Source organism: Acomys russatus, chromosome 7, assembly GCF_903995435.1.
Source record: "Acomys russatus chromosome 7, mAcoRus1.1, whole genome shotgun sequence".
Taxonomy (NCBI): Eukaryota; Metazoa; Chordata; class Mammalia; order Rodentia; family Muridae; genus Acomys; species Acomys russatus.
Window position 1 is genome coordinate 51,190,606 of NC_067143.1, and position 23,877 is coordinate 51,214,482.

A 23,877-nucleotide genomic window follows, 5' to 3' on the forward strand; every position below is an offset into this window, starting at 1 on the left:
AGGTGGAAGGCTCAGGACGGCCAAGTCAGGAAAGAGGAAAGAAGAGATTGACATATTTTTGTTTGTTTTTTTGAGACAGGTTTTCTTTGTGTAACACTGGCTGTCCTGGAATTCGTTTTGTAGAACAGGCTGGCCTCAAACTCAGAGATCCACCTGCCTCTGCCTCCCTAGTGCTGGGATTAAAGGTATATGCTATCCCTACCTGGCTTGGCAAGGTCTTCTAAGACCCAGTGTGACCCACCTTCTGAAGAGGTGAGTCTGGGCCAGGAGACAAGGCTAAGGGCTCAAGCTGAGGCTCCAGTCAGCCCCATTGGTTTCGAGAAAGAAAAAGAAGGAAGTTAAAACAGAATCCTTTAGTTTATTGAAGTAACACGAATGGAGCTACCCTTTTGTGCCAAGACAGGGGCTGGTTTTCTCTATATGGAATGGGCAAGAGGTTTCCTGATAGTGTCTATGGAATGTGAACACTGTGGCTCTCAGTCATCAGCGCTGGGAAAGAGCAAGACTCAGAGGGATAAGGAGACCCACCCTCAGTCCTAGCCACTGCCTAGGAGCTCTGTCCTCCTTAACTGACTTCTGGGCTCCTTTGGTATCCACATCATAGCTCAGGGGATCCAGGATCTGGAAGAAATATAGGTGGATGCTAGGGCATACTTGGCTACTCCTCTCCAGCTCAGAGGGAAGAAGGGTACCCAGGGAGCAGGATTGGGGGGAGCTCATACAGGGGAGGCCTGGGGTGCTGGTTTCTCTTGCACTGCCCCTCAAGGGTGGGTGAAGAACACTTTTGTTCTCTTTCTCCCTGGTTGCTCTTTGATCATGTTGGAGTGATACCAGCTGTGGGTGGAGACCTCAGATATTATGCTCTGCCTGTCGTCCATGTCCCTCATCCTACGGATAGGCAGGTCAAGGACAGGGAGAGCTCAGGGCATTAGCTGCAGGTGCAAATCTCGGGGCTAGAGGCTGCCTCCTCTTCCACCTTGCCAGCCGGGGCTGGGTTTGTACGGGTCCAGGGTGACTGTGGAAGTGCACTCAGCCCGGAAGTCCCCTCTAATGGCAGCACTCCTGCAGGCTCTCAGATGCAGCTGTCCTCTGGCCGAGACACTTAGCAGAACTCCAGATGCTGGTCAGCGGGGACATTGAACTTGGGTTTGTGTTCCTCAAAGAGCTTACATAACTCCTTGATATAAAGCTGGTGAAGTCGGTCCACCTCCTCCTCTGAGGGCTGTGGTGTCATCTGTACCTCGATGGGCTTCCCCACTGCATGAGACAGAAGAGGACAGTGGGTCAGCCTCAGGGGCCCTGGGAGCAGGTCATCCAACAAAGTGTGCACTGCCATCCGCTCCTCCCCTGACTTCAGATACTCTATCTCCCGACCTCCTATTCCTACCCCACTTTCTCTCACCCCGTGTGTGTACATGCTCATGTGCTTGTATACACCCAGGGAGGCCAGAGGTCAACCTCCAGGATCCAGGATCGTTCTTCAGATGCCATCAATCCTATTTATGGACACACAGTCTTTTGTTGGCCTGGGACTAATCGATAAGGCTTGGCTAGCTATCTAGTGAACCCCAGGGAGCCTTCTGTCTCTACTTCCCCAGTGCTGGGATTCAAAGCCAACCCACCCCCTCAGCTTTTTCCACGAGTACCGGGGGTTTCAAACTCAGGTCCTCTTGCTTGCACTTTACCCACAGAGCTGCCTCCCCTCCCTCAGGTAATAAGTTCTAAGGTTTTAAGGCAACTCATTCCCAGACTCTCAGTACACCGACAGTCAGCCTTCAATATACTACTAAGCAATATGCTTGCACTTTACATGCATTCTCTCCCTTAATCCCAGGCAAACAAAGTAATGTATCCAAGTAACCGGGTGGAGGCAGCACTCAGATCACACTCCACCCCCAGGGTGTTATGTGATTCTGAGAGTTCAAAGTGGCAGGATTGGAGGTACCCGCACTTCTGGACTAGGATGGGGGATGTTGTAGCTCAGACAGTCCTTCTTCTTCTTCTTCTTCTTCTTCTTCTTCTTCTTCTTCTTCTTCTTCTTCTTCTTCATGGCCATGCGATGCTTACAGGTATCAGGAAGACTCTCATAAAGCTTCTACGTCTGCGTGACTGGGAAAGCAGTGCCCTCTTCTCTTGGAACTATTTTTGGGGCGGGGGAGGGGGGATGGAGGGGTTGGCAGCAGCAGCAGCAGCAACCACATTCAAATACATGAGGACACTGCCATGCCACCCAGTAAAAGCCACGACAGGTGGATGGGTGGGCGGATAGATGGGTAGATAGATGATGGGTGTGTGGGTGGGGCTGAAATGAATGGAGTTCTTTCTGCAAATGTTGTCAGAATGAGAACCCAAGAAGAAAAGAAAAGAGATGGGCAAATAGCTGAAAAGTTGTATTGTATTATACACCAAACCTCACGTTAATTTCTTACAGAAAGAGCGCTCCCCCCAGAGTCTAAGTCAGAGTCTATTGATTATTCGTTGGCCCACACATTTTTTAAAACTTTGCTTCTTGGACATGATTCTGTGTGTCTGTGTGCATGTGTGAGCATATGTGAAGCCCTGAGGTCAGTGTCGAACAATTTCCTCAGTCATGCCTCATCCTGTTTTTTTGAAACAAGGTCTCTCCCTAAACCTGGAGCTTGTCAACTGGTAGACTGCTAGTCAGCATGAGCATACCCTAAGATCCTTGTATTTTGGTGACCTCAGCCTGGTGCCCCGCTACCATGCCTTGTACCCAGCTTTTATATGGGCACTGGGGCATCGAACTCATGCTTGCTCAGCAAGCACTTTATCTGTCAAGCCATCTCCCCAGGCCTGCACTGAATTTCATTTTTTATTTAGTTTTGTTCTTTTTTTTTTTTTTTTTTAAGATTTGTTTATTTATTATGTATACAGTGCACATCAGATCACATTATAGATGGTTGTGAGCCACCATGTGATTGCTAGGAATTGAACTCAGGACCTCTGGAAGAGCAGTCAGTGCTCTTAACCTCTGAGCCATCTCTCCAGCCCCCTATTTTGGTTTTTTTTTTCAAGAGAGGGTTTCTCTGTGTAGTCTTGGCTGTCCTAGACTTGCTTTGCAGACCAGGATGACCTCAAATTCACACAGATCTGTCTGCCTCTGTTTCCAAGTGCTGGGATTACAGGTGTGTGCCACCATGTCCAGCTAAAGATTTATATTTACTTTATGTATAAGAGTGCTGTATCTGCAAGTGCACCTGCACACCAGGAGAGGGCACTAGATCATATTACAGATGGTTATGAGCCACCGTGTGGTTGCTGGGAATTGAACTCAGGACCCCTGAAGGAGCAGACAGTGCTCTTAACACTGGCTAAGCCAGCCCCTCTGCACTGACTTTTTTTTTTTAATTGAATAATTTTCTTTTAATATTCTCATCAGAAGACTTGAGTTTCTTACCACTGAAAGCACATATTTTACATTTTGTGATATTTTGCTATTTCTATCCTCTGTACATTTGTTGGTCATACCATTTTCTTGTTATTTTGAGGGTAAATTTTTCTTACTCTTTTTTTTTTTTTTAGATTTTTTTTATTAATTTATTCATATTATATCTCGATTGTTAGCCCTTCCCCTGTTTCCTCCCATTCTTCCCTCCCTCCCATTTCTCCCCTTCTCCCCTCCCCTATGTCCGTGACCTAGGGAGACCTCCTCCCCCTATATATGCTCTCAGAATATCAAATCTCTTCTTGGTAACTAGCTATCCTTCCTCTGAGTGCCACTCTGCACTGACTTTTAACATCTCTGGTCTCTGCTTTCTCTTCACAAGCCTCATTAGATCATCTGGGTCACAATTAAACCCTCCTTCTCTGGCCTAAGAAAAGGTCAGAAACCAGTTACAACCTCAGCTCTGTCCCTCAAAGGCAATGTAAGTTTTGGGAAGTTATTTAACTTCTTTGAGCCTCATTTTACAACAATGAAATGGAGATAATAATCCCTTCCTCAAAGGTTGCTAGGACAAACCAAGCTTCATAAAGCAAATGGTGGGTGTAAGTCTAACACATGTCAGATCCCCTTCCCCCTCTTCTTGAGAATGAGTACTTGGCCAGCAGTACCTCTCTTTGAGAATGAGTACTTGGCCAGCAGTACCTCTCTTTGAGGATGAGTACTCAGCCAGCAGTACCTCTCTTTGAGGATGAGTACTCAGCCAGCAGTACCTCTCTTTGAGGATGAGTACTCAGCCAGCAGTACCTCTCTTTGAGGATGAGTACTCACCCAGAAGTACCTCTCTTTGAGAATAAGTATTCAGCCAGCTGTACCTTTGTGTCTGATCCAGCTCTCATCCCAGACTGCTTCCCAATAAGGTATCTGCCCATGGGTATGCATCCCTGTCTAGATTGTGAGCCTTGAGGACGGGAGTATTTCCTGCCCATCATCAGTTCCCTTGCAGCATCCAGCCCAGGTGCTGTCCCCGAAGCCTGCCCTGCCCAGTCTGGATCGCAGCTCACCTATGGTAGTGATGGGCTGGCGGAAGGGCATGAGGCCAAAGCTGTACTGGAAGACACCTCGGCCGTGGAAGAGAGGGAGGGAGATGCCCATGATCTTCTGTAGCCGGTTCTGGATGCAGCGTAGCCAGGTGCCAGAGGCATTCTCAACTTGGTTAAACAGGTTGTTCTCCCCAAAGGAGAAGACAGGCACAAGAGCTGCCCTGCAGGGACACAGGAGAGGAAGGATGGAAGAACCCAGGAAGGCACACATGGAAAGGTCACCTAGTGGGGACTCAGCAGCCAGCAACTGAAGCCCCTGACCATCAGAGATCCTCTTCAGGCCCCTGGTCTCTCATGTGGCTGCCATGATGGTTACACCCAAATGTTCTAGAACACTCTCCAGGATGTAAAGCATTTTTACTTTTCCCCTAGAGAAATCTTGTGGCAGCTAGCTTGACTTCCTCAAAGATGCTTCTCCCCATGGTGGGATAGCAAGCAGTAAGGTCTCAGTCCCATTCTTCCAGATTTCCCAAGGGCTCAGGGCTCACACCAGCGGCAGGAAATGTCCCTTCTCACCTAGCGCCACTGATTGCCCTGTCCCCTTTATGGAACCAAATCTAGAAACTCGGCTGTGAGACACCAACTTACAATTTTCATCGTATGGACTGGGAATCTCCTTGCCAAAATAGACGCTACAACCATCTTTGCTGACTCCTCCCCTCAAAATACAACCTCCAACTGACCCACAGCGCTGTCCCCAGAGTCTCATACCCGTGTGTCAGGGCGAGCCTGACGAAGCCCTTGCGGTTCTGCAGCAGCAGCCTATAGGCTCCCGGCCTGGCGTCCAGTGCCTCCTTGGCACCACCAACGATAATGGCTAGCAAGTTCCCGCCGCCCTTCCTGTTCAGAATGTGACCAGCACTCACTTTTTCTGATGTGACCAGCCCTGGGGATAGAGCAAGGTGGGTCAGATACCAGGTGAAGGGGGCAGGACTGTGAAAATGGGTGCAACCCAAGAAAGAGACCATCAGCAATGTCCACAGAAGCCAGGATTTCCTCCAACAACACCTCAACTTCAGCATCCTCCTCCTCCTCCTCCCACGCCCTCACGGGCTTTCCTAGCACAGCAACACGGGAAGTTCTTCTTTGGGTCTAGCCTTTGCTTTTACTAAACAAGAATTTGGAAGAAACATAGAACTGATGACAGCCTCCTCCCAGATTCCCCCCTACCCACCCAGCAGCCTCATCTTCCTGAACTACCTGGGGCGGGGGTGAGGACACTCACCCCCGGACATGATGTAATCCCGGAAGAAGGGGGCTCGGAACCACAAAGTCAGCATCATCAGGTAAGGGCGGATGCCTGGGAAGAGCGTGGTAAAGCCAGTGCTTTCAGTGCACAGATTGAGAAAGGCTCCAGCCGCCAGGACTCCGTGGGGGTGGAAGGCCGCAATGTAGTTCCGGGAAGGGTCCAGCTCAGCCGTCTTAACCAACTGCAAGAGACAGCAAACTGGTGATGAACAGCAGGCCCCGCGTGTCAGTCCAGGACTCCGAGTCTCAGGTTCTTCATAAGACTGAGCACCCAGGTTTCCACAGAGAGAGGTGGTGTGTTGGAGACTGTGTGGGACACAGGGGATGCCCACAGACTGGGTGCTGGCTTTGGGCAAATTGTTCACTGGATGCCTATGTACGAAGTTAGAACATTTGGCCCTGCCCCAGGAAGGCCCTGTCCCTTCTGTTGAGAGACTCAGGTGAAAAGAATAGGTGCTGTGATGGTTTGAACAGCAATAGCTCCTGTAGGCTCGTGTATTTGAGTGTGCGGTCCCTAGTTGGTGGGACTGTTGTGGGAAGGATCAGGAGGTGTGGCCTTGGTGGAGGTGTGGCCTTGGTGGAGGTGTGGCCTTGGTGGAGGAGGTGTGGCCTTGGTGGAGGAGGTGTGGCCTTGGTGGAGGAGGTGTGTCACTGGAAGAGGACTTTGAGTTCTCAAAAGCCCACACCAGGACCAGTCTGACTTTCCCTCTGCCTCCAATTGGTGGAAAAGCTCTCAGCTATTGCTCCAGGGTCATACCTGCCAGCCTGCCACCATGCTTCCTGTCATGATGACCATGGACTAACCCTCTGAAACAGTGAGCAAGCCCCTAGTTAAATGTTTCCTTTTATAGGCTGTCTTGGTCATTGGCATCTCTTCAGAGCAATAGAAAAATAGCTAAGACGAAAGTGAAGGATATGAGGGCCACATGGGGGTGTCCCCATGCTGCCATCACCCCATCTTAACTTCACTCAAGAGACAAGTTTGGCCCATGCACTTTAGGGGTGAATGGTCACAAGACAGACCAGGAACACATCTTGAACTGTTTGAGCTATTTGGCAGAACATGTGAACCTGAGACTGGCTCTAGTCCCTCGAGTGTCTCTATTGTCCCAAGGCCGGCCCCTCACTCCAACTTTATCCACCCTCTTTCCTATATCACGGCAGAAACTTACCCTGGCTGGTCAAGCCTGAAGTATCAGGAGACCCAGAGCCCAGAGTAACCAGCAGAAAGAGAGTGAGAGCCACGTGATTTTGAACAGTTCTAGGTGACGTGGAAGGGGCTGAGGAGATGGCTCAAGTGTGTGAAAGCACTTGCTATGCAAGTGTGAAGGCTTGAGTCAGGCCACTAGAGCCCATGTCAAAGTCAGGTGCACATTGCGAATGGCTACTACAGTGAGATGGGACATCCCTACAAGCTGGAGGGCCAGCTACCCTGGTGCGTACAGGGAGGAAACAACAGAGACCCTGTCACAAACTAGGTACAAGGTGAGGACCAATTCCTTTGGTTGTTCTCTGATTTCCATTGGTGGGCCATGACACCTACAGACACCCACAGAGAAAAAGACAGACAGACAGACAGACAGACAGGAGCATGTGCACGGGCGTACACACACACACACACACACACACACACACTGCTCTGCCTGGCTGGTATCCATGTCTGGTGGTACCCATATCCTCATTGCTGGAGGCCATGTTATAGGTGGGACCAGTCCCTTCCCCACTCTGCCAGGAACCTGTTTTCTGCTTCTCAGTGCCCTGTGCTCTGGGAGCCACAGCTATGGAGTGAAGAACAGCCCATAGGCTTCTGGCTGATGGCTGCGCAGGCTAAGCTTTACCAGTTAAGTGGTCATCCTGACAGGGAGCTGGACCTCACGGCAGCTGTCTCCCTGGGGATTCTTTGTGTGTTGGTGTTGTGGTGGTGGTGAGTTTTGTGTGTGTGTGTGTGTTTTGTTTGTTTTTGGTTTTTTGAGACAGGGCTTCTCTGTGTAGCACTGGCTGTTGTGGACTTGCTTTGCAGATGGGGCTGGCCTCGAACACATCCCTGATGAGTTCCTTTTACTGCCTCTGGGGCCACAGAAAGAAGCCACCTTTGCTGGGAGGTGGTGGCATTCACCTGTAATCCCAGTACACAGGGGTCAGAAGCAGGCCGATCTCTCTGAGTTTGAAGCCAACCGGGCCTACAGAGTGAGTTTCAGGATAGCTAGGGCTATACAGAGAAACTCTGTCTTGAAAAACCAAAAGAAAGAAAAAAAGGAAGGAAGGAAGAAGAGAAGAAAAAAGGCAGCACCTCCAAGCCAATCCTGTCCTGACATGTCACCTGGATCCCACTGCAGGAGAGAGAGCCCTAGAGTCCAGAAGCTCTACTCAGTATTGTGCCAGACTCTGTCTCCTTGGTGCCTCAGTTGCTCCTTGTTAACAGGCCAGTGGTAATGCTTCCCTGATAGGCTTGTTACAGGTTCCCAGGAGGCAAGGAAAAAGAGGAGAGTTGAAGTACCCTGGTCCCACCGCAGCTAGACACCGGAACTCCTCATTTTCTATTGGTCTCTTCCGTACACGAGAAGGCCCAGTCTTTGAAAGTGTGTGGCTTAGCCAGGCGTGGTGGCACACGCCTTTAATGCCAGCACTCTGGAGGCAGATCACTGTGAGTTCAAGGCCAGCCTGGTCTACAAAGTGTGTCCAGGACAGTCAAGGCTACACAGAGAAACGCTGTCTCAAGAAAAAAAAAAAAAAAAAAAGAAAGAAAAGAAAAAGAAAGAAAGAAAGAAAGAATGTGTGGCTTAGCCAAGGGAGCCCATATCCCTTCTGACTCACTTCTTTCTCTGCCACCTTGGTAAATACCAAGCTCTTCTCCATCTCTTGGGGTTGCCTGCTCTGGACAGTGTGTAAATGAAGCCACACACATATGACCTTTGAAACTGGCTTCTTGGACTTACTGGATTCATGCTGTGATACAAGTCAAACTTTACTCCATTTTATGACCAAATAATATCCCATCATATGGACAGATGGTTATTTTTGTTCGTTTATCGGCTGATGAGAACTTGTGTGTTTCTACTCTTCGGCTCTTATGAACAACATGGTCCTGAATATGTATGAACATGTTTTCAGTTCTCAAGGAAGGTCCTAAAATATTACTTTTGATGGCAAAGGCCCCCCCCCATGCCTGCACAGAAGACCCCGATGTCGCACAATGCTCTATCACACTGGCTCAGCCCTGTCTCTCCACATGTACCCTGAGCCTTCTCAGACCCTTCTGTGGCTCACATGCTCCAGGGTCCACTGTCCTCTTGGCTCTTTTAGGGCACACAGAGAACCTGGACTGCTGGCTTGTAACACTTGCCTGGTCCCTAGGGGCTGGCTGCAGCGTGATAGCACCATTGCACAAGTGAGCAAACGGAGGGCAGAGGCAATAAGAGAACTGCCCAGAAGCACAGAGGTGACTTGGATCTGAGACCTGCCATCTCCTGCAGAGAGCACAGGAGGGAGCCAGAAAGCCTTTGCTTCAGGACACTTTAAGCACTCAGGTCTCACTTTGGAACTTTCTAGTCAACTTTGCAAAATCCAGGGCTGTAGGTTTCCTTTCTCAGGCTTCTGCACTGGCAGCCTATTCAAGTGCCCCAGGGCAAGCGGATCAATATCTCCATGCGGGGAAAGTGGTTCGTGACCTACTTATGCATCTAAATTACTTGGCAGGAAGACAGGATTTGACTTAGTAGATCTGGTGCTGGCCTTGGGTGCGAGTGCCTAGTGTGTGTGTGTGTGTGTGTGTGTGTGTGTGTGTGTGTGTGTCTGGTTGGGTGGGCACATGTGTATATGCAGGGCCTGGAGCAACCTTCCTGTAACCTCCATCACAGCCGGATGGATGGACAAAGAAAAGGTTGGGTGTTCTATCTGCCCCTGCTTATAATTCCCTGTGTGGCCGTGGGTCTGGGTTTGGCCTCCCCAGATGCTCAGTTAAATTCTCTGGCCCACTCACTGCCCTCTGTGGGTGTGTTCCCTTATTTTACAACTATACTCTCTCTCCATCTTAAACATCTTGAAATCAAGATGCATCCCACAGATGCATTTTGTTTTGTTTTTTGTTTGTTTGTTTTTAGGTTTTTGAGACAGAGTTTCTCTGTGTAGCCTTGGCTGCCCTGGGCTAGCTTTGTGGACCAGGCTGACATTGAACTCGCAGTGATCCACCTGCCTCTGCCTTCTGAGTGCTGGGATTAAAGGCATGTGCCACCATGCCCAGCCTCAGTGGTGAATCTTTTTTTTTTTTTTTTTTTTTTTTTGGTTTTTTTCGAGACAGGGTTTCTCTGTGTAGCCTTGGCCATCCTGGACTCACTTTGTAGACCAGGCTGGCCTCGAACTCACAGCGATCCGCCTGCCTCTGCCTCCCGAGTGCTGGGATTAAAGGTCAGTGGTGAATCTTATGGTAACACAGCTAACACAGAGAGACTCTATCTCGAAAAACCAAAAAAAAAAAAAAAAAAAGATTCACCACTGAGACTATTAAAGAGTTGAAGGCATGCAAGGCTGTACGAGACTCGGGAGCTGGAAAGAGTACCTGAGTGGATGAGCAGTCCCAGCACTGACTTGGTGCCAGGTATGGTATACACACCAACCCACTCTGTCCTCCATTGTCATCCCTGAGAGCAATTTTAGTGCCAGTGCCCTAGTGTAGAGAGGAGGAAACTGAGACTTGCCGTCTTTCTCTGGCTCACACGGCTACTGCAGCATCGGAGCACGGCTTGAGCCTAGGCACCCGGGCTCCAGATGCAAAGCCCTGCCACCACCCCGAGTGAGAGAGGTGGTGGGGACTGATGAAGTGGGGCTGTGCTCCAATTAGGCCCCCTGCCCTGATAGCATGGCTTCTGTTTGGAGAGCTGGGATGGCAAAGGTGAAAAGAGGGGCAGGAAAGAGCTCAGACCCAGGCTGTTGCAAAGGTTGGTTTTAGTCCAAGGAAGGGCGCACCGTGGAGCTACTGGAATGTAGAAAAAGAGAGCCTGGGTAAGGGGCAAAGGGAAGGCAGGAGGAGTCAGAGGGGGCAGGTTCTGGAGTGGTAGTCCCAACTAAAGGGAGCACGTACATCACCTCCCCGCCCCTGCTGTCTAAGGACATTTTGGGTTGTCATAGCCAAAGACAGTAGGCCTGGTACTTAGGAGGTCATTGCCAGGGTAAGAACAGTCAAAACAGTGGATTTACCTAGTCCCGCTTGTCAATGGGGGTTGGAAAAAAGTCTCCTAGAAGCTACTTGCTGAAAGGGACAGAGGCAGGGACGAAGGCGGGGTAAGTGGTGGTCTGCAATGTCCCAAGCTGACCCCGACAATGATCTATGGGGTGTGCGCAGCATTTCCTGACCCCAGGTCAGGGTCCTGGTCACAGAACTTGGTCCCTACCAAGGTCTTGGCTGGTGTAGGCAGTGTTTATTCTGGGTGATGAAATCTCCACGGGGACACCTAGATCCTGGGCCCATTTTCACCCCACATAAACTGCCTGACTCCCCACCAGAGAATCAGTAAAGATGACTTGGAAAACTCCATGGTACAGGCACACTGTCCTAATTTTGTTTGATATTTTTGGTTTGATAATTTTGTTTGATATTTTTTGTAAAATTGTAGTGAATAATCAAAACGTAAAAAGTCATCAGAAGACCGCTGCATTGATGGGGAGTGCAGAGTGCAGAGGCTTGGGTGGGGGTGTGGGGGGGGGGGGGGCGGGGAGACCGCAGTGCAGCAGAGCTGGGAAAGAAAAGTGCCCAGAACGGAGGGAGGGTATCCTGTCCTGTCAGTAGAAAAGAGAGTCTGTAAGAGAATACAGCCCACTGGCGCTCACTCCCATCCCAGGCCAGGCACACTCCCTCTGCTGGCCACTCACAGGTATCGCGCGCCCCTGGAAGGGCTTGGGCAAGGAGCCTGGGTTAGGGAGTAAACAACACTCGAGTTTCTGCAAATTCAGCGTTGGAGAGCCTCCTGGCTGTGGAAGGATCAGGAAGACAACGAACCTCCGCATTATCACGTTTGTCAGTCCTGTTGTCAGAAATCCAAGTGGACAGAGGCCATGTCCTCCAGAGCCCGGGGCTACCCCAGAGCTGGAAAATACCAGTTCTGGTCAGTGGCCTCTAGGGGGCACTACTGCCCTGAGTTGCCTCTCAAGCCACAACTGGCTTTGGTCGCACTGAGCAACAGGATACTGCTCAGGAGGTCTTGGGTTGAGTTCCTGTGCGGATCCCTTTGCAGAAAGGCTTTCGCCTAGTGAGTTTAGAACTTAGGTCACCAAAGAAAAGTAAAGACAGAGGCAGAATCTGCAAGACACAGCAAGAGCCCAGAACTAACCAAGCTCCCTTTGGTCTGTACTTGATGCCACTTACACCTCCTCAGGGTACAGGTCACACACACTTCTGGAGAACTCTGACCTTCCCTGACACAGGGGCTGGAGAGAGGCGAGGCAGAGAAGGGAGTTCAGAGTCACAGAGCTCAGAAGTCCTGGGGTGGGGACTGGGGACTCTGCCCAAGTTATGCTCAGGGCTGCTCTTGGGTCCCAACAAGCTGTGCTGTGGTTGGAGCTCCTGGAGGGGGTCCCTGAATAAACAAATCTGAAGGGTGGAGGTGACTGTCACTCATCTGACTCCCCCAAGCCAATCCAGGCTCTCTCACCTTTGATACTAAGTTGTTTGATGCCTTTGATTGACAGTCTCTGCTAGCCCCTCCCTGTTTCCTGCCAGCCCCTTGGCACTGCTCACTGGAAAGCTAGAGGCTCCTACATACTGTTGTCACTCAACCTTTGTCAAACCTTCTGGGGCCCTGGGACTCTCAAAAGGGCACAGGGTGGTCCTTGACTGGAGCCCCCACTATGCAAGCAAGTTGCTTAACCTCTGTGACCCTCTTCCTTCACCCCTCCCCCCCCTTGCCAGCTGTAGACTTGAGTCCTGGACTGAAGACAGAGGAGGGACTCTGCATGGGGAAGAAGAAGTGAGGCTGGCCAGGTTCCAGGCAGTATCCTACTGATTCAATGACATGGTGTGAGAGCAGCTATGCATAAGATGCTCCTAGCATCTGTACTGTCTGTTTGTCTGTACCATCAGTTTGAATTCACATTGTCCTGGATGGTATTACAGCATCTGTCTCTATTTTGTTTGTTTTTCTTTTTTAATGATTTATTCATTTGTACTTTATGTGCATTGGTGTTTTGTCTGTGTGTACGTCTGTGTAAGGGTGTCAGATCCTTTGGAACTGGAGCTACAGACAGCTGTGAGCTGCCATATGGGTGCTAGGAATTGAACTGGGGTCCTCTGGAAGAAAAGTCAGTGCTCTTAACCACTGAGCCATCTCTCCAGACCCTGGTGTTTTTTGTTTTTTTGTGTGTTTGTTTGTTTTTAAGGAAGGGTCTGTCTTCCTAGATCTGGCTGTCCTGGAACTCACTACCAGTCCAGACTAGCCTTGAACCCACAGAGCTCCTCCTGCCTCTGCCTTCTAAGTGCTGGGATTAAAGGTGTGTGCCACCATGCTCAGCCATCTCCATCTTAAATATGACCAGAGTAGAAGCACAGAGAGACTGGGTAGCCCACCTCAGGTCACGCTGCCACTGCATGGCAGACTTGGATTGGGATCTAGTCTGTCTGACTCCATAAGCCGTGCTCTAACTGCCCAGGCCTGACCTTGCATCCCCGCCGGCTCCTCACCCCACCAGCACTGCCTGGGTCCCTTAGGGTTCATCCCATCTGTCCCACTGAAGCCCCAGGGTCTGCTCAAGCAACTTCAGGAATCTGCTCCACTCAGAAGCGACCTTCAAGTCCAAGGGCACATGTTCATGATGACCCAAATGTGCCATAAAGCAGAGAAGCCAGGATTTGAAGACAGTCAAGGAAAGAGGTGTCACGTTGCTTGCTGATCCTTAAGGACACTGAGGCCAGCATGGGCCAAGCCTTGCCTAAGAACATACAGCCTGCCAGTGGTAAGGGGGGCTGGACTCTTAGGCAGTCCTATGCTAGTGCAGAAACATTAAGTCTGTAAGAGAGTTTGCTGTGTGACTCACATCACATCCTTGAGTCCCCTATCTGCTGAGTGTAATGTGGGGGGGGGGGGGGGAGATGATCTCTTAAGACCTACTGTTTGTCACATTGCCCAGAACCTTGACTGCTGATGGCTTTGCTCCTATAAGACACAGCCCCTTCAAGCCACATTTATTCATCAGTGACCATATTGGCCCCGGGTCCTACAGCCAGAGAGAAGCTGTGCTCTTCCATGGGCATTGCCCAGGCGTCTGACTCCCAGCCAGCCTTCTGCTCCACAGACCTCCTATCCCCACAGAGATGAGCGACCCAGGGGACTTTTGACCCCCAAAGCCTGGTACTCACAGAGGCAGGGAAGTAATCCTTCATGTAATTCCAGATGGCCCAGCGTCTGAAGAATTGGATGGGCCGGCCTCCTCGCCGCGGCGTGTCCCAATCCAGGTACCACCAGGTGGCATATAGGACAGACAAGAGCCAGAACCTTGTGAATAGGAGGCCGATGAAGATGGCGATACAGATCTGGGCTGAGAAAGAAGCCGAAGAGTGAGAGCTGCAAGGAAGGCAGGTAAAACCCCAATTTAGCTCTTCCATGACTGTGACCCCAGGCCAGCAGCACCCCTACACCAGCAGCACCACCCTGTCTGGCACACACTGTTGGGAAGAGAACAGCTTCCATGCCTCAGACATCAGGGCATGCCACACTGGCACGGGGCCCAGTCTAAAGGCCTTTACCCCACTACACCAGAGGTCTCGATCTACGCTGCTCCCGCCCCCAGGAAAGCCATATGCTCTGACCAGTGCTCAACAAATACAGCCAAAGGTTGAACTAACTTCTGCCTTCTACCTTTGGGGATCCCAGAGGAAAAGGAGACACTCTTTTTTTCTAGCCCCTTTCCTCTCCATCCTCAGTCAAAGCTAAGGCCAGACTCCTTTCTAAGGCCCTGGCATAGCTTCTGATTGCTGCAAGGGATGGCCTGGCAGCTCAGCCTGCCATTGGCTGTGTGAGCTGGCACTGTCTCTTCCTGTTCTTGCTCCACCTTACCCGCTTACACAGCTAGTGTGCCCCAAACCCTACCCATTCTGCTTTGTGTGCTGTGGGGACATCATCTGGTTACCCTGGGGCACAGCAAGGCAAGGGCCAGGATGAATGCAGAAGTCTATCTTGTCTATAGTGCTATAAGCTTCGCTTCAAGCAAATCCTGCGCATCTCAGATGCAGCGGCTCCACGGGGCCAGGCTCCCTCACCGGCACAATGCCTCATTTGTTGGCTGGTGGCTTTCTTTTCAGTGTCATGATCAAGCCCACAGAGCCATCCCTGCCACCAAGCCACACCCAGCCCCTGATTTCTTTTTGTTTGCTTGTTTTTCCTGTAAAGTGGGGACTCGGGTATCCCAGGCTGGCTCCATCCTTCCTGTGTAGCTAAGGGTGACTTTGAACTTCCAATCCTTCTGCCTCTGCCTCTCAAATACTGGGATTATAAGTGTCAACAAAGCCTGGGGTATGCAGAGTTGAGGATCCAACCCAGGGCCTTGTACATGCTAGGTAATCACCCTCCCAACTGAGCTACATCCCCAGGCCTCAGATTCTTTTGTTTGTTTGGTTTTGGTTTTCAAGACAAGGTTTCTTTGTGTAGCCTTGGCTGTCCTGGAACTCACCTTGTAGACCAGGCTGGCTTCTGGACTCATGAAGATCCACCTGCCTCTGCCTCCTCAGTGCTGAGATTAAAGGTGTGTGCTACCAGACCTGGCTAGTTGTGAATCCCACTTGGAGAAAGTAGGGGGACAGACTTGCTAGGGGAGGGGGCACTTGACCAATGTGAGCAATAAAGATTTAGAAGTCGGAGGGTAAGAGGGTATAGATTGGGGCTACATATGCTCATTCTGTGTGGTACATCTACAAGGTGCCAACTGCTGGTGGACAAGCCATGACCAACCAATAAAATCTTGTCCCTGTGAAGCTATCTTTTCAGTGTTGTGTTTGGGGAGCTTTTTGTTTTGTTCTGAGGCTGGTTGGTCAAGGCTGGACAAGGAGGGAGGGAGGCTGACTTCAAACTTCATCCTTTTCATTAAAATTTTTGCACTGGGGGAAAAAAAAAGCAGCTGCTGCAGTAATGCGTATCTGTAATCAAGGCTCTTGGAAGCTGAGGCAGGAGGATTGCAAATTCAGGCCAAGCCTCAGCTCCCTCCGCATTTGTGTGTGGGTTCATTTCTGTGTGGGGCGTGCATATGTATGACATCGGGAATCTTCATCCACTGCCCATCACGTTATCCCACTATTTCCTACTTTATTGTCATTTGCACCCAGAGCCCACCAGTACCGGCTAGTCTAGCCATCCTGCTCCGGCATCCTCTGCCTTCTAAGTGCTGGAATTACTGGTGGGCTGCCAGGCCAACCCAGGATTTACATTCGGTCTGGGGATCCGAACTCCGATCTTCTTGCTTGCACTGAGTCATCCCTCCCAGGGCCTGCTCTAAAGGTTTTGGTTCTAGTAAAACGTAGTGAACATAAAGTGTATCACTTCACACAGCTCAGTGTCATCAGGTACATGCTGTATGCACCCATTGTCACCATCTGTCACCAGAACTCTTTATCTTCCCAAACAGAAACTCTCTCCATACTCATGAGACACTGCCTCCCACGGCCCCCTCCCCAGCCCCTGGGAGGCACCCACCCACTCTCACTATGATTCTCACTGCACCAGGCACAACTGTCATGTAGGCTCATAGGAATTTACCCTTTTCCCATTATTGTCCCACTGTGTGTATTTTTGCTTCCCCTTCAATAGATAGTTATATTAAATCTATGTTGTCCTTTGTTTAAATGCCATGAAATTTTTACAAACACCCAAAACAGGATTCATATACAAACCCAGACAAATGGTGTCTTTGGAAAAACCAGAAGAGAAGACAGTTACAGCCAGCACTGTGAGGGACAGTCTGCTCCTCCAGGTGTCTGCCTTCCTTCCTTCCTGGGCCTTCTAAGACAGGACCACTAATGGCTTCTGGCTTTGTTACTTTCTGTTTGTCTTAAATATTTTCAGGGACGTTTGTAGAGGGCTTGGAATCAAGTGCCGGTGTGAGTAGGAACAGAGGCCCGCACGGATGTGGTGGGGACAGAAAGGTCCTCCAAGCAGGTGACAAGGAGGGAGGGAGGCTGACCTCAACTTCATCCTTTTCATTAAAATTTTTGCACTGGGGAAAAAAAGCAGCAGCTGCAGTAATGCGTATCTGTAATCAAGGCTGTTGGAAGCTGAGACAGGAGGATTGCAAATTCAGGCTAAGCCTCAGCTACCCCCTCCCCATGTGTGTACACATGTGCATGTGTAGATGCCTGGTTGTGTGAGTGCGCAGTTCTCATGTAAGTGTATGTGTTGAGTCCAGAGGTCAGCTGTCTCCTTCTGTCACCCTCCACCTTTTATTCCCTCTGGAGCTGAGGACCTAACCCAGGCAGGGCCTTGTAGTGGTAGAGCTGGGCAGGTGCTCTACCACTGTGCTGAATCCCTGACCCTCTGCCTTAATTTTGAGGCACGAGTTTCCCGCTGACCCTAGAGCTCAGTGATTCAGCTTGGAAGACTGTCAGGAACACCCCTCGATCCTCCTGCCTCTGGTTTCCCACAGCTGAACTTACAGACATGCGCTACCACATCCAGCGCGGTGTGTGGGCACTGGGAATCAACTCAGGTCCTCAAACTTACCCAGCAGGCATGTTAGCAACTGGGCCATCTCCCCAGCTCAACCCCAAATTTTTAATGTAAAACAAAACAAAACAAAAAAAAGACCAAACAAACCAAACAATAAAACAGCTACAGCTCTTTCCCTTCGGGTCAGCCCCAATGTCTCTGCTCTCACTTAGTAACACCCTCTCCGTACCCAGGCATGGCGGTGCATGCTTTTAATACCAGCACTTGGGAGGCAGAGACAGGAGGATTGCTATGAGTTTGAGGCCAAGACAGCCAGTGCTACACAGAGAATCCCTGTCTCGAAGGGAAAAAAAAAAAAAAAAAAAAAAGGAGCCCCTCTCTCAAGAAAACCTCACTGTTAACAGTGGCTACCTGAAGGGGAGGATTGTGGGAGCTCTTTTACGTAAAGATTCAAATGTTGTTTGAATGAGTTACTTTTACAGACATAAAAAAAAAAAGTTTAGGAAAAAACAGAGGGCCCTTTCTCCTTGACCAGAAAGACCCTATTGGCCATTCTGCCTTCCGGATTTAGCCCTGTTATCAGCAAACTCAGATTGATCTGCTGGGTAATGTAGGGACTTAGCCCTCCACCATGTTATCAGCAAACCCAGATGGATCTGCTGAGTAATGTAGGAAGGTAACCCTTCTTTGCTTTGCAAGCCTGCGACTTCCTTTGTTGTGGTTGTTTTGGTTTGGGTTTTTTGAAAACAAGGTCTTACAATGTAGCTCTGGCTGTTTTGGAACTCACTGTGTATACTAGGCTAGCCTGGAACTCACAGAGATCCCCACTGCTGGGGTCAAAGGTATGTACCAGCCCAGCTCAGCATAAGGCTTCTTCTTGTGCTGGGGTTAAAGTTGTTTGCCACCACGTCTGGCATAGCCTGAGGCTTCTTAAGCCCCTACATTGTTTTGTTTTTCAAGACAGGGCTTCCTAGCTGTCCTGGGACTCACTCTGTAGACCAGGCTGGCCTCGAACTCAGAAATCTGCCACCTGCCTCTGCCTTCCTTGAATGCTAGGATTAAAGGTGTGTGCCTCCACTGCCTGGCTTTAAAGTTCTACTTTTTAGAGACTCAGAGAGGATATGCATTCAACAGATATAAAAGAAAACCAGCTAGGACTAGCAACAGCATGGACCAACACCGAGGAACCTTATTCTCCCACGAGAGAGATGTGAGAGAGGAAAAAAACGGAAGCAAATGAGTAGTCCATCTGGAAAGCATTTGGCGTGGGGCCTGAGCCTTTGGGGCCTGATTGTAATTGACTCTCCCAGCTACTTCCATGCCATTTTGCAAAATACATCCCATATGCCCAGCTTGAACTGGCTATTCAGATCACACGCTGTCTTTTCTTCCTCCTTTGCACTCCCCTGCCTGGGAAGCTATTGGTAGGCTTTAGACTCACATTATTTTTTTTTTCTTGGTATACTATGTATGTATGTATGCATACACGTGTATTCAGGTGCCCGTGTGGAGGATTGAGGTTGCTATGGGTATCTTTCTCTACTACTGTCTGACCTCTATCTTTTTCTGTCTTTCTCTGGCTCTTTAGTATTGAGGCAGGCGTAAAAAGGAACTTTTATTTGCCTGTTTCAATTGTTACCTCAGAAGATTACTGCCTCTGTCTGCTAAGCTAGGCCTAGTACTGGAAGCTTCTAGCTTCCCTACAATCTAACCTAGGCCTAGAGTGTTTTCAGCCTCTGAGACTTACCCCTTAATAAGCTCACCCTTTCTTGTTCTTGCTGAGCTCTGGGCTGGCTGGTTCAACTCAGCTGTTCAGGCTCAAACTCCTCTCCCAGCTGATTTAATTCAATCTGGCTTTTCTCGCCACCCCTGAATTGCTCTGCCTGGCCTCAAACTAACTCCAGCCTTCACCTGTCTCTAGCTTGTTCTCTCTCTCTGTAATGTTTCTCTATTACTGTCCTGCTTAAAAACAACAAAAACAAAACAAAAAAACCTGCCTCTTGTTTTTTTTTCTCTGTCTCTGTCTCTCTCTCTCTGTCTCTGTCTCTCTCTCTCTTTGTGTGCATATGTGTGCCTGTCTGTCTGTCTCTATCTCTGCATTGCCCCTAAAGTAACTTCCCTTTTCTCTGTTCTTGTGAGAGTTAGGTGTATCCTATTCTGGCAAATCTTGCTTTGATTTGTCACTTTTTCTGCCACTCAATTAGACATCACTTTCAAACATGGTTGCTTCCTTCTACAAACTCTCTTTACCTTCAATTTTTGGCATTAAAGGCGTGTACCTCTCTTGGACCTAAACTTTTCTTTACCTGAAACTTGCTCTATACCAGGCTGGTCTTGAACTCAGATCTGCTTGCCTCTGTCTCCTGGATTAAAGGCGTGTTTGTATTCCACCTGGATCACACAGACCTAGAAGGTCTTTAGATGTGATCTCTTGCCAGAGCAGCCATGTTCTGAATTAAAATTTCTCTACAGACGAGGTCTCTGTCTTGAATCCAAGGCTCACTGATTTGAGTAGTCTAGCTAGCCAGCCTGCTCTAGGAATCTCATGTCTCTGCCCGCTTTGTGTTGATATTATAGGCAGGCCACCAACCCGACCTGGTATTTATGTGAGTGCTGGGGATTTGTGGTGGTTTGAGTGAAAACGGCCACCATAAGCTCATAAGGAGTAGCACTATTAGGAGGTGTGGCCTTGTTGGAGTAGGTGTGGCCCTGTTGGAGGAAATGTGTTGCTGGGGGTGTGCTTTGAGGTCATAGATTCGAAGATGGTCAAGCCAGCCCCAATGGCTTACTCCTCTCTCATCCTGCTGCCTGAAGATCCAGATGTAAACCTCTCAGCTCCCTCTCCAGCACCACGTCTGCCTGCACACCACCATGCTTCCCACCATGACAAGGGACTACACCTCAGAACTATAAGCAAGCCCCAAGAATTGCCAGGGCCATGGTGTCTCTTCCCAGCAATAAGACCCTAAGATAGGATCCAAACCTCATATCTGTGATCCATTGACAGAGTCAAGTCCACAGCCCAACCCTCACTGTTCTTAAAAACCTCCCTTAAGTAGTGCATCTGTGGACACACACCCCCACCATACTGCCTCCCCTTGGCTCTCTGTTAAGATAGGTGTGTGTGTGTGTGTGTGTGTGTGTGTGTGTGTGTGTGTGTGTGTGAACATGCACATGTACACATGTGTGTGTAGGCTGGAGGACGACTCTTCCGATCTCAGGAAGACTGTCCAGCCCCTTTTGAGACAGTGTCTCTCATTAGCCTAAAGCTCGCCCATTAGGATAGGCTGGCTGTCCAGGGAGCTCTGGAGAATCTTCTTGACTCTGTCCCCGCTCTCCTTTCCCCCCTCCCCCCGCCCTACAAGCATGTGTCACCATACCTGACATTTTCACAGAGGTTCTGGAAACCAAACTCAGAGCCTCATGTTTTCAAAGCACTGAGGCACCAAAATCACCACCACCATCATCATCATTACCGTCAAAGTAAAAAAAAAAATGAGTCAATACAGGAAATATTTTAGGCATTTCAGAACTAGTGACTTAAGATGCAAATTGGAAGGCACTATGGAAGCAGTTGAGTGGCAGTTAAAAATGCTTTTAGAAATGATAACTACTTTTGGATCTTAGGCTGAAACAACAACAACAACAAAAACAAAAACAAAACAAAACAAAAAACCAAAAAAACTACCCAGGCTGGTCTTGGCCCAGATTTGGTGACTGCTGAGGTAGGCTTTGATGGCTCTGCCTCTGTTCTGCTCTTTTCCCCCACACAGTAGAAACGTCCCTCAACTGTAGGCACGGGGTAACGCAAGGCTGGACCTTGTCACTTCCCTGCTGGGTCTACGGCTCTCCTTTGTCCTCAGGACAAGGGGTAAAGTAAAACGTCTAACTCTTGTCACAAAGAGGCCAGAACTTTTTCCTTGGAGCGGTCCCCTAGGCTCAGAGGAGCTCTGACATCTGTTCTATACTCTTTGGTCTTGCTAGGTCTTTGTAAGAGCAGGGCCAGGTAGGTATCACAGGCTGCAGTGATGGGGTGGGCTCCTCCAGTCAGAACATGATCCTACCTGCAGATGGACAGGAGGCAGCTTGGGCCTGGTGTCCCTTAGCCCCTGTGAGCTTATGGCTATGACCTATGTGGCTCTGGGTCTCCAGTGCCCTTTGATCCAAGCCATCCCTGGGCTTAGGCCTCTCACCCTCCATTTTCTATGCCTATCAGCTATTTTCTGTTTCCACACCTCCTTCCAGTGCCCTCTGCCCACCCCTGAGCCCTTCCTCTTCCTCTGGAAGGAGCAGATGCCAGGCTCCTGACTTATGGCCTGGGCCTTTTAAGTGTGCCATTCCTCTGCTTGGCTGGGTTACCGGAGGTACTTAAAATGGTTCCCAACCCTGGGATAAATGTGCAGACCAATGGAAAATGGGTGTCAGAGGCATGATCTTGGAAGGCCCACTTTGCAGGAATAAGGGAGCAGGTACTCACATGTGTGTATATGTGTGTGTGCGTGTGTGTGCGTGTGCACATGCCCATGAGCGCACGAATGCACATGAAAAACATGTAGTGAGTATGTGATGGCTTTGACAGCCAGCAGTCTCTGGACCCAGGCTGAATCCCAGCCCCGGGGTGACAGCCCTTCCCCAGTCTGGTGCCAACCACAAGATAAGGCTTCTAGTGCTCCCTGCCACTCTTCCTTCCCAGTTCCCAGCAGTGTTAGGGTGGAGCCACACATCCGTGGGGTGTGGCAGGTCAGAGGGCAGATCTGCACCTCAGGAGCCAGGCCAGGCCTGCCTTGGGTAGAAGTTCCACCCTTTTGCACCCCACAGGGTGACACTGTCATCTCCATCATGCAGCTAGCGAAGTGGAGACTGGTCCCTTCTTTGTTGGTCTCAGTTCCAGCTCCCCTTTTCTGAAAGGTAAAATGGAAAGCTTCTCTCTCAGAGCAGCACAAGGCGCTTCCCCTCCCCCCACCCCCCACCCCGCACTCCTCAGTAGCTTGCAGCAAGAGCCTGGGGTGGGGGTGGGGCGGAAACTTCCCCAAAGTCCAGGAAACTGAAGTCTGCCCAAGCCATAGGAGACTCAACATACCCACACAAGGCTCTGGCAGACTCCGGGAATCTCGCTAAACAGGAGCTCTGAGCCCAGCAAGACCCCACTCCTGAATCTCTCCATAGAGTGTCTTGAGCTCCCCGCTGGGGCTACCCAGCCCTCCCCGCGTGCCCGTGGCTACCCTCTTACCCAAGGCCAGGAAAGAGAAGACCCACTGAAGGACCGCGAAGGTCTGTAGCCTGCGCTCCCATGGCAACAATAGGGGTGCGAACTCCACCATGCTGAGCTAACTTGAGAGGCTCCACACACTGCTGTGCTCTAGGTGGAAGGAACCAGCCCTAGCACAGCACAGCCCAGCCCAGCCCAGCCCAGCTCCAGGGCCTCCCAGCTCCGCCCACACCAGATCCTTTTTCCTAGAAGAAATCCTAGAAGGAATCCCTGTGCTGGGACTAGGCTAAAGGAAGGAGGAAGAGAGACCTGCTCCGTCCTTATCAGTCCTCTTAGGCAAGGCTTTATCTGCCAAACCACTGTTCCCATCCCCTGGAGTCTTGCTTTAGGTACCAAGCGTGTTGGCGACCCCCGGGGAATATGAAACAGTCATTTCATCACAGAGATCGCATATTAGATATTCTGCATATCAGATATTTACATCACGATTCATAACACTAGCAAAATTAGAGTTATGAAATAGCAACAAAAATAACGTTATGGTCGGGGGTCACCACAACCTGAGGGAGGAACCGTCCATAGTAAAGGGGCACACCATTAGGAAGGCTGAGAAACATTGCCCAAGGGGAATGTAGCTGCCGCGCCTCTCACCACATGCTCAGTGGTTTCCTTTTTTTTTTTCCTCCCATGTCCACCCCTCCCCCTGCACAAACATGCTGCTACAGTTTCCATCCCCTACAGCATGTAGGTCCTCAGCTCCACACTTCACACACCAACATCCCACAAAACTGTGCTCACAAGTTCGCCACTGACCTCCATGCTGCTAAATTTAAGATCTCATCTTGGTCCATCAGCAGCCTCAGTCTCTCAGGATATTTTCATAAAGCCTCTCTCTCTCTGGTTTTGCCGCCCAGCTCACAAGCTACTCTTTCTTGGACTCCTTTATTCTTCCTCCTTTTTTCTCCTCCTCTTCCTCCTTCCCCTCCTCTCTCCCCTTCTCCTCCTCTTCCTCTTTTTTTTTTTTTTTTTTTTTTTTTTTTTTGAGACATGATCTCCTGGTTGGCCTGAAACTCCATATTTAGACCAGGCTGGCCTCCAGTCTCTGCCTCTCCAGTGTGGGGATCAGGGGTGGGTACCACTATGCCAGGCTCTGGTTCTTCCTGTCCCTTGAAGATTGCGTTCGGCCTGGTGGCTTGTTTTTTTCTGTCTCCGTTGAAAGGACTTCCAGACCTAGGGCCTCCAGCTCTGACCTCTCCCCCAGTCTCTAAGCTTGAA

General features: G+C 50.0%; 1 protein-coding gene across 1 annotated transcript; it reads right to left on the minus strand.

The window, feature by feature from the left end:
• Positions 1-902: 902 nt before the first annotated feature.
• Positions 903-22,757, minus strand: Mogat2 (monoacylglycerol O-acyltransferase 2). The gene is made up of 6 exons (XM_051149006.1): positions 22,624-22,757; positions 14,099-14,277; positions 5,732-5,936; positions 5,218-5,392; positions 4,468-4,667; positions 903-1,257 (listed from the first exon to the last, which is right to left on the minus strand). The coding sequence occupies exons 1-6, from the start codon at positions 22,712-22,714 to the stop codon at positions 1,103-1,105; spliced, it is 1,005 nt and encodes a 334-aa protein (XP_051004963.1). The 5' UTR covers positions 22,715-22,757; the 3' UTR covers positions 903-1,102.
• Positions 22,758-23,877: the final 1,120 nt, after the last annotated feature.

Excerpts from the sequence above, each read along its gene's own strand:
- Mogat2 (XM_051149006.1), bottom strand. The coding sequence starts at position 22,714 with ATGGTGGAGTTCGCACCCCTATTGTTGCCATGGGAGCGCAGGCTACAG. Across the intron at positions 5,393-5,731 it reads GGATTACATCATGTCCGGGG|GGCTGGTCACATCAGAAAAA; the intron begins GTGAGTGTCCTC and ends CTCTATCCCCAG. Across the intron at positions 1,258-4,467 it reads CCAGCCCATCACTACCATAG|TGGGGAAGCCCATCGAGGTA; the intron begins GTGAGCTGCGAT and ends TGTCTCATGCAG.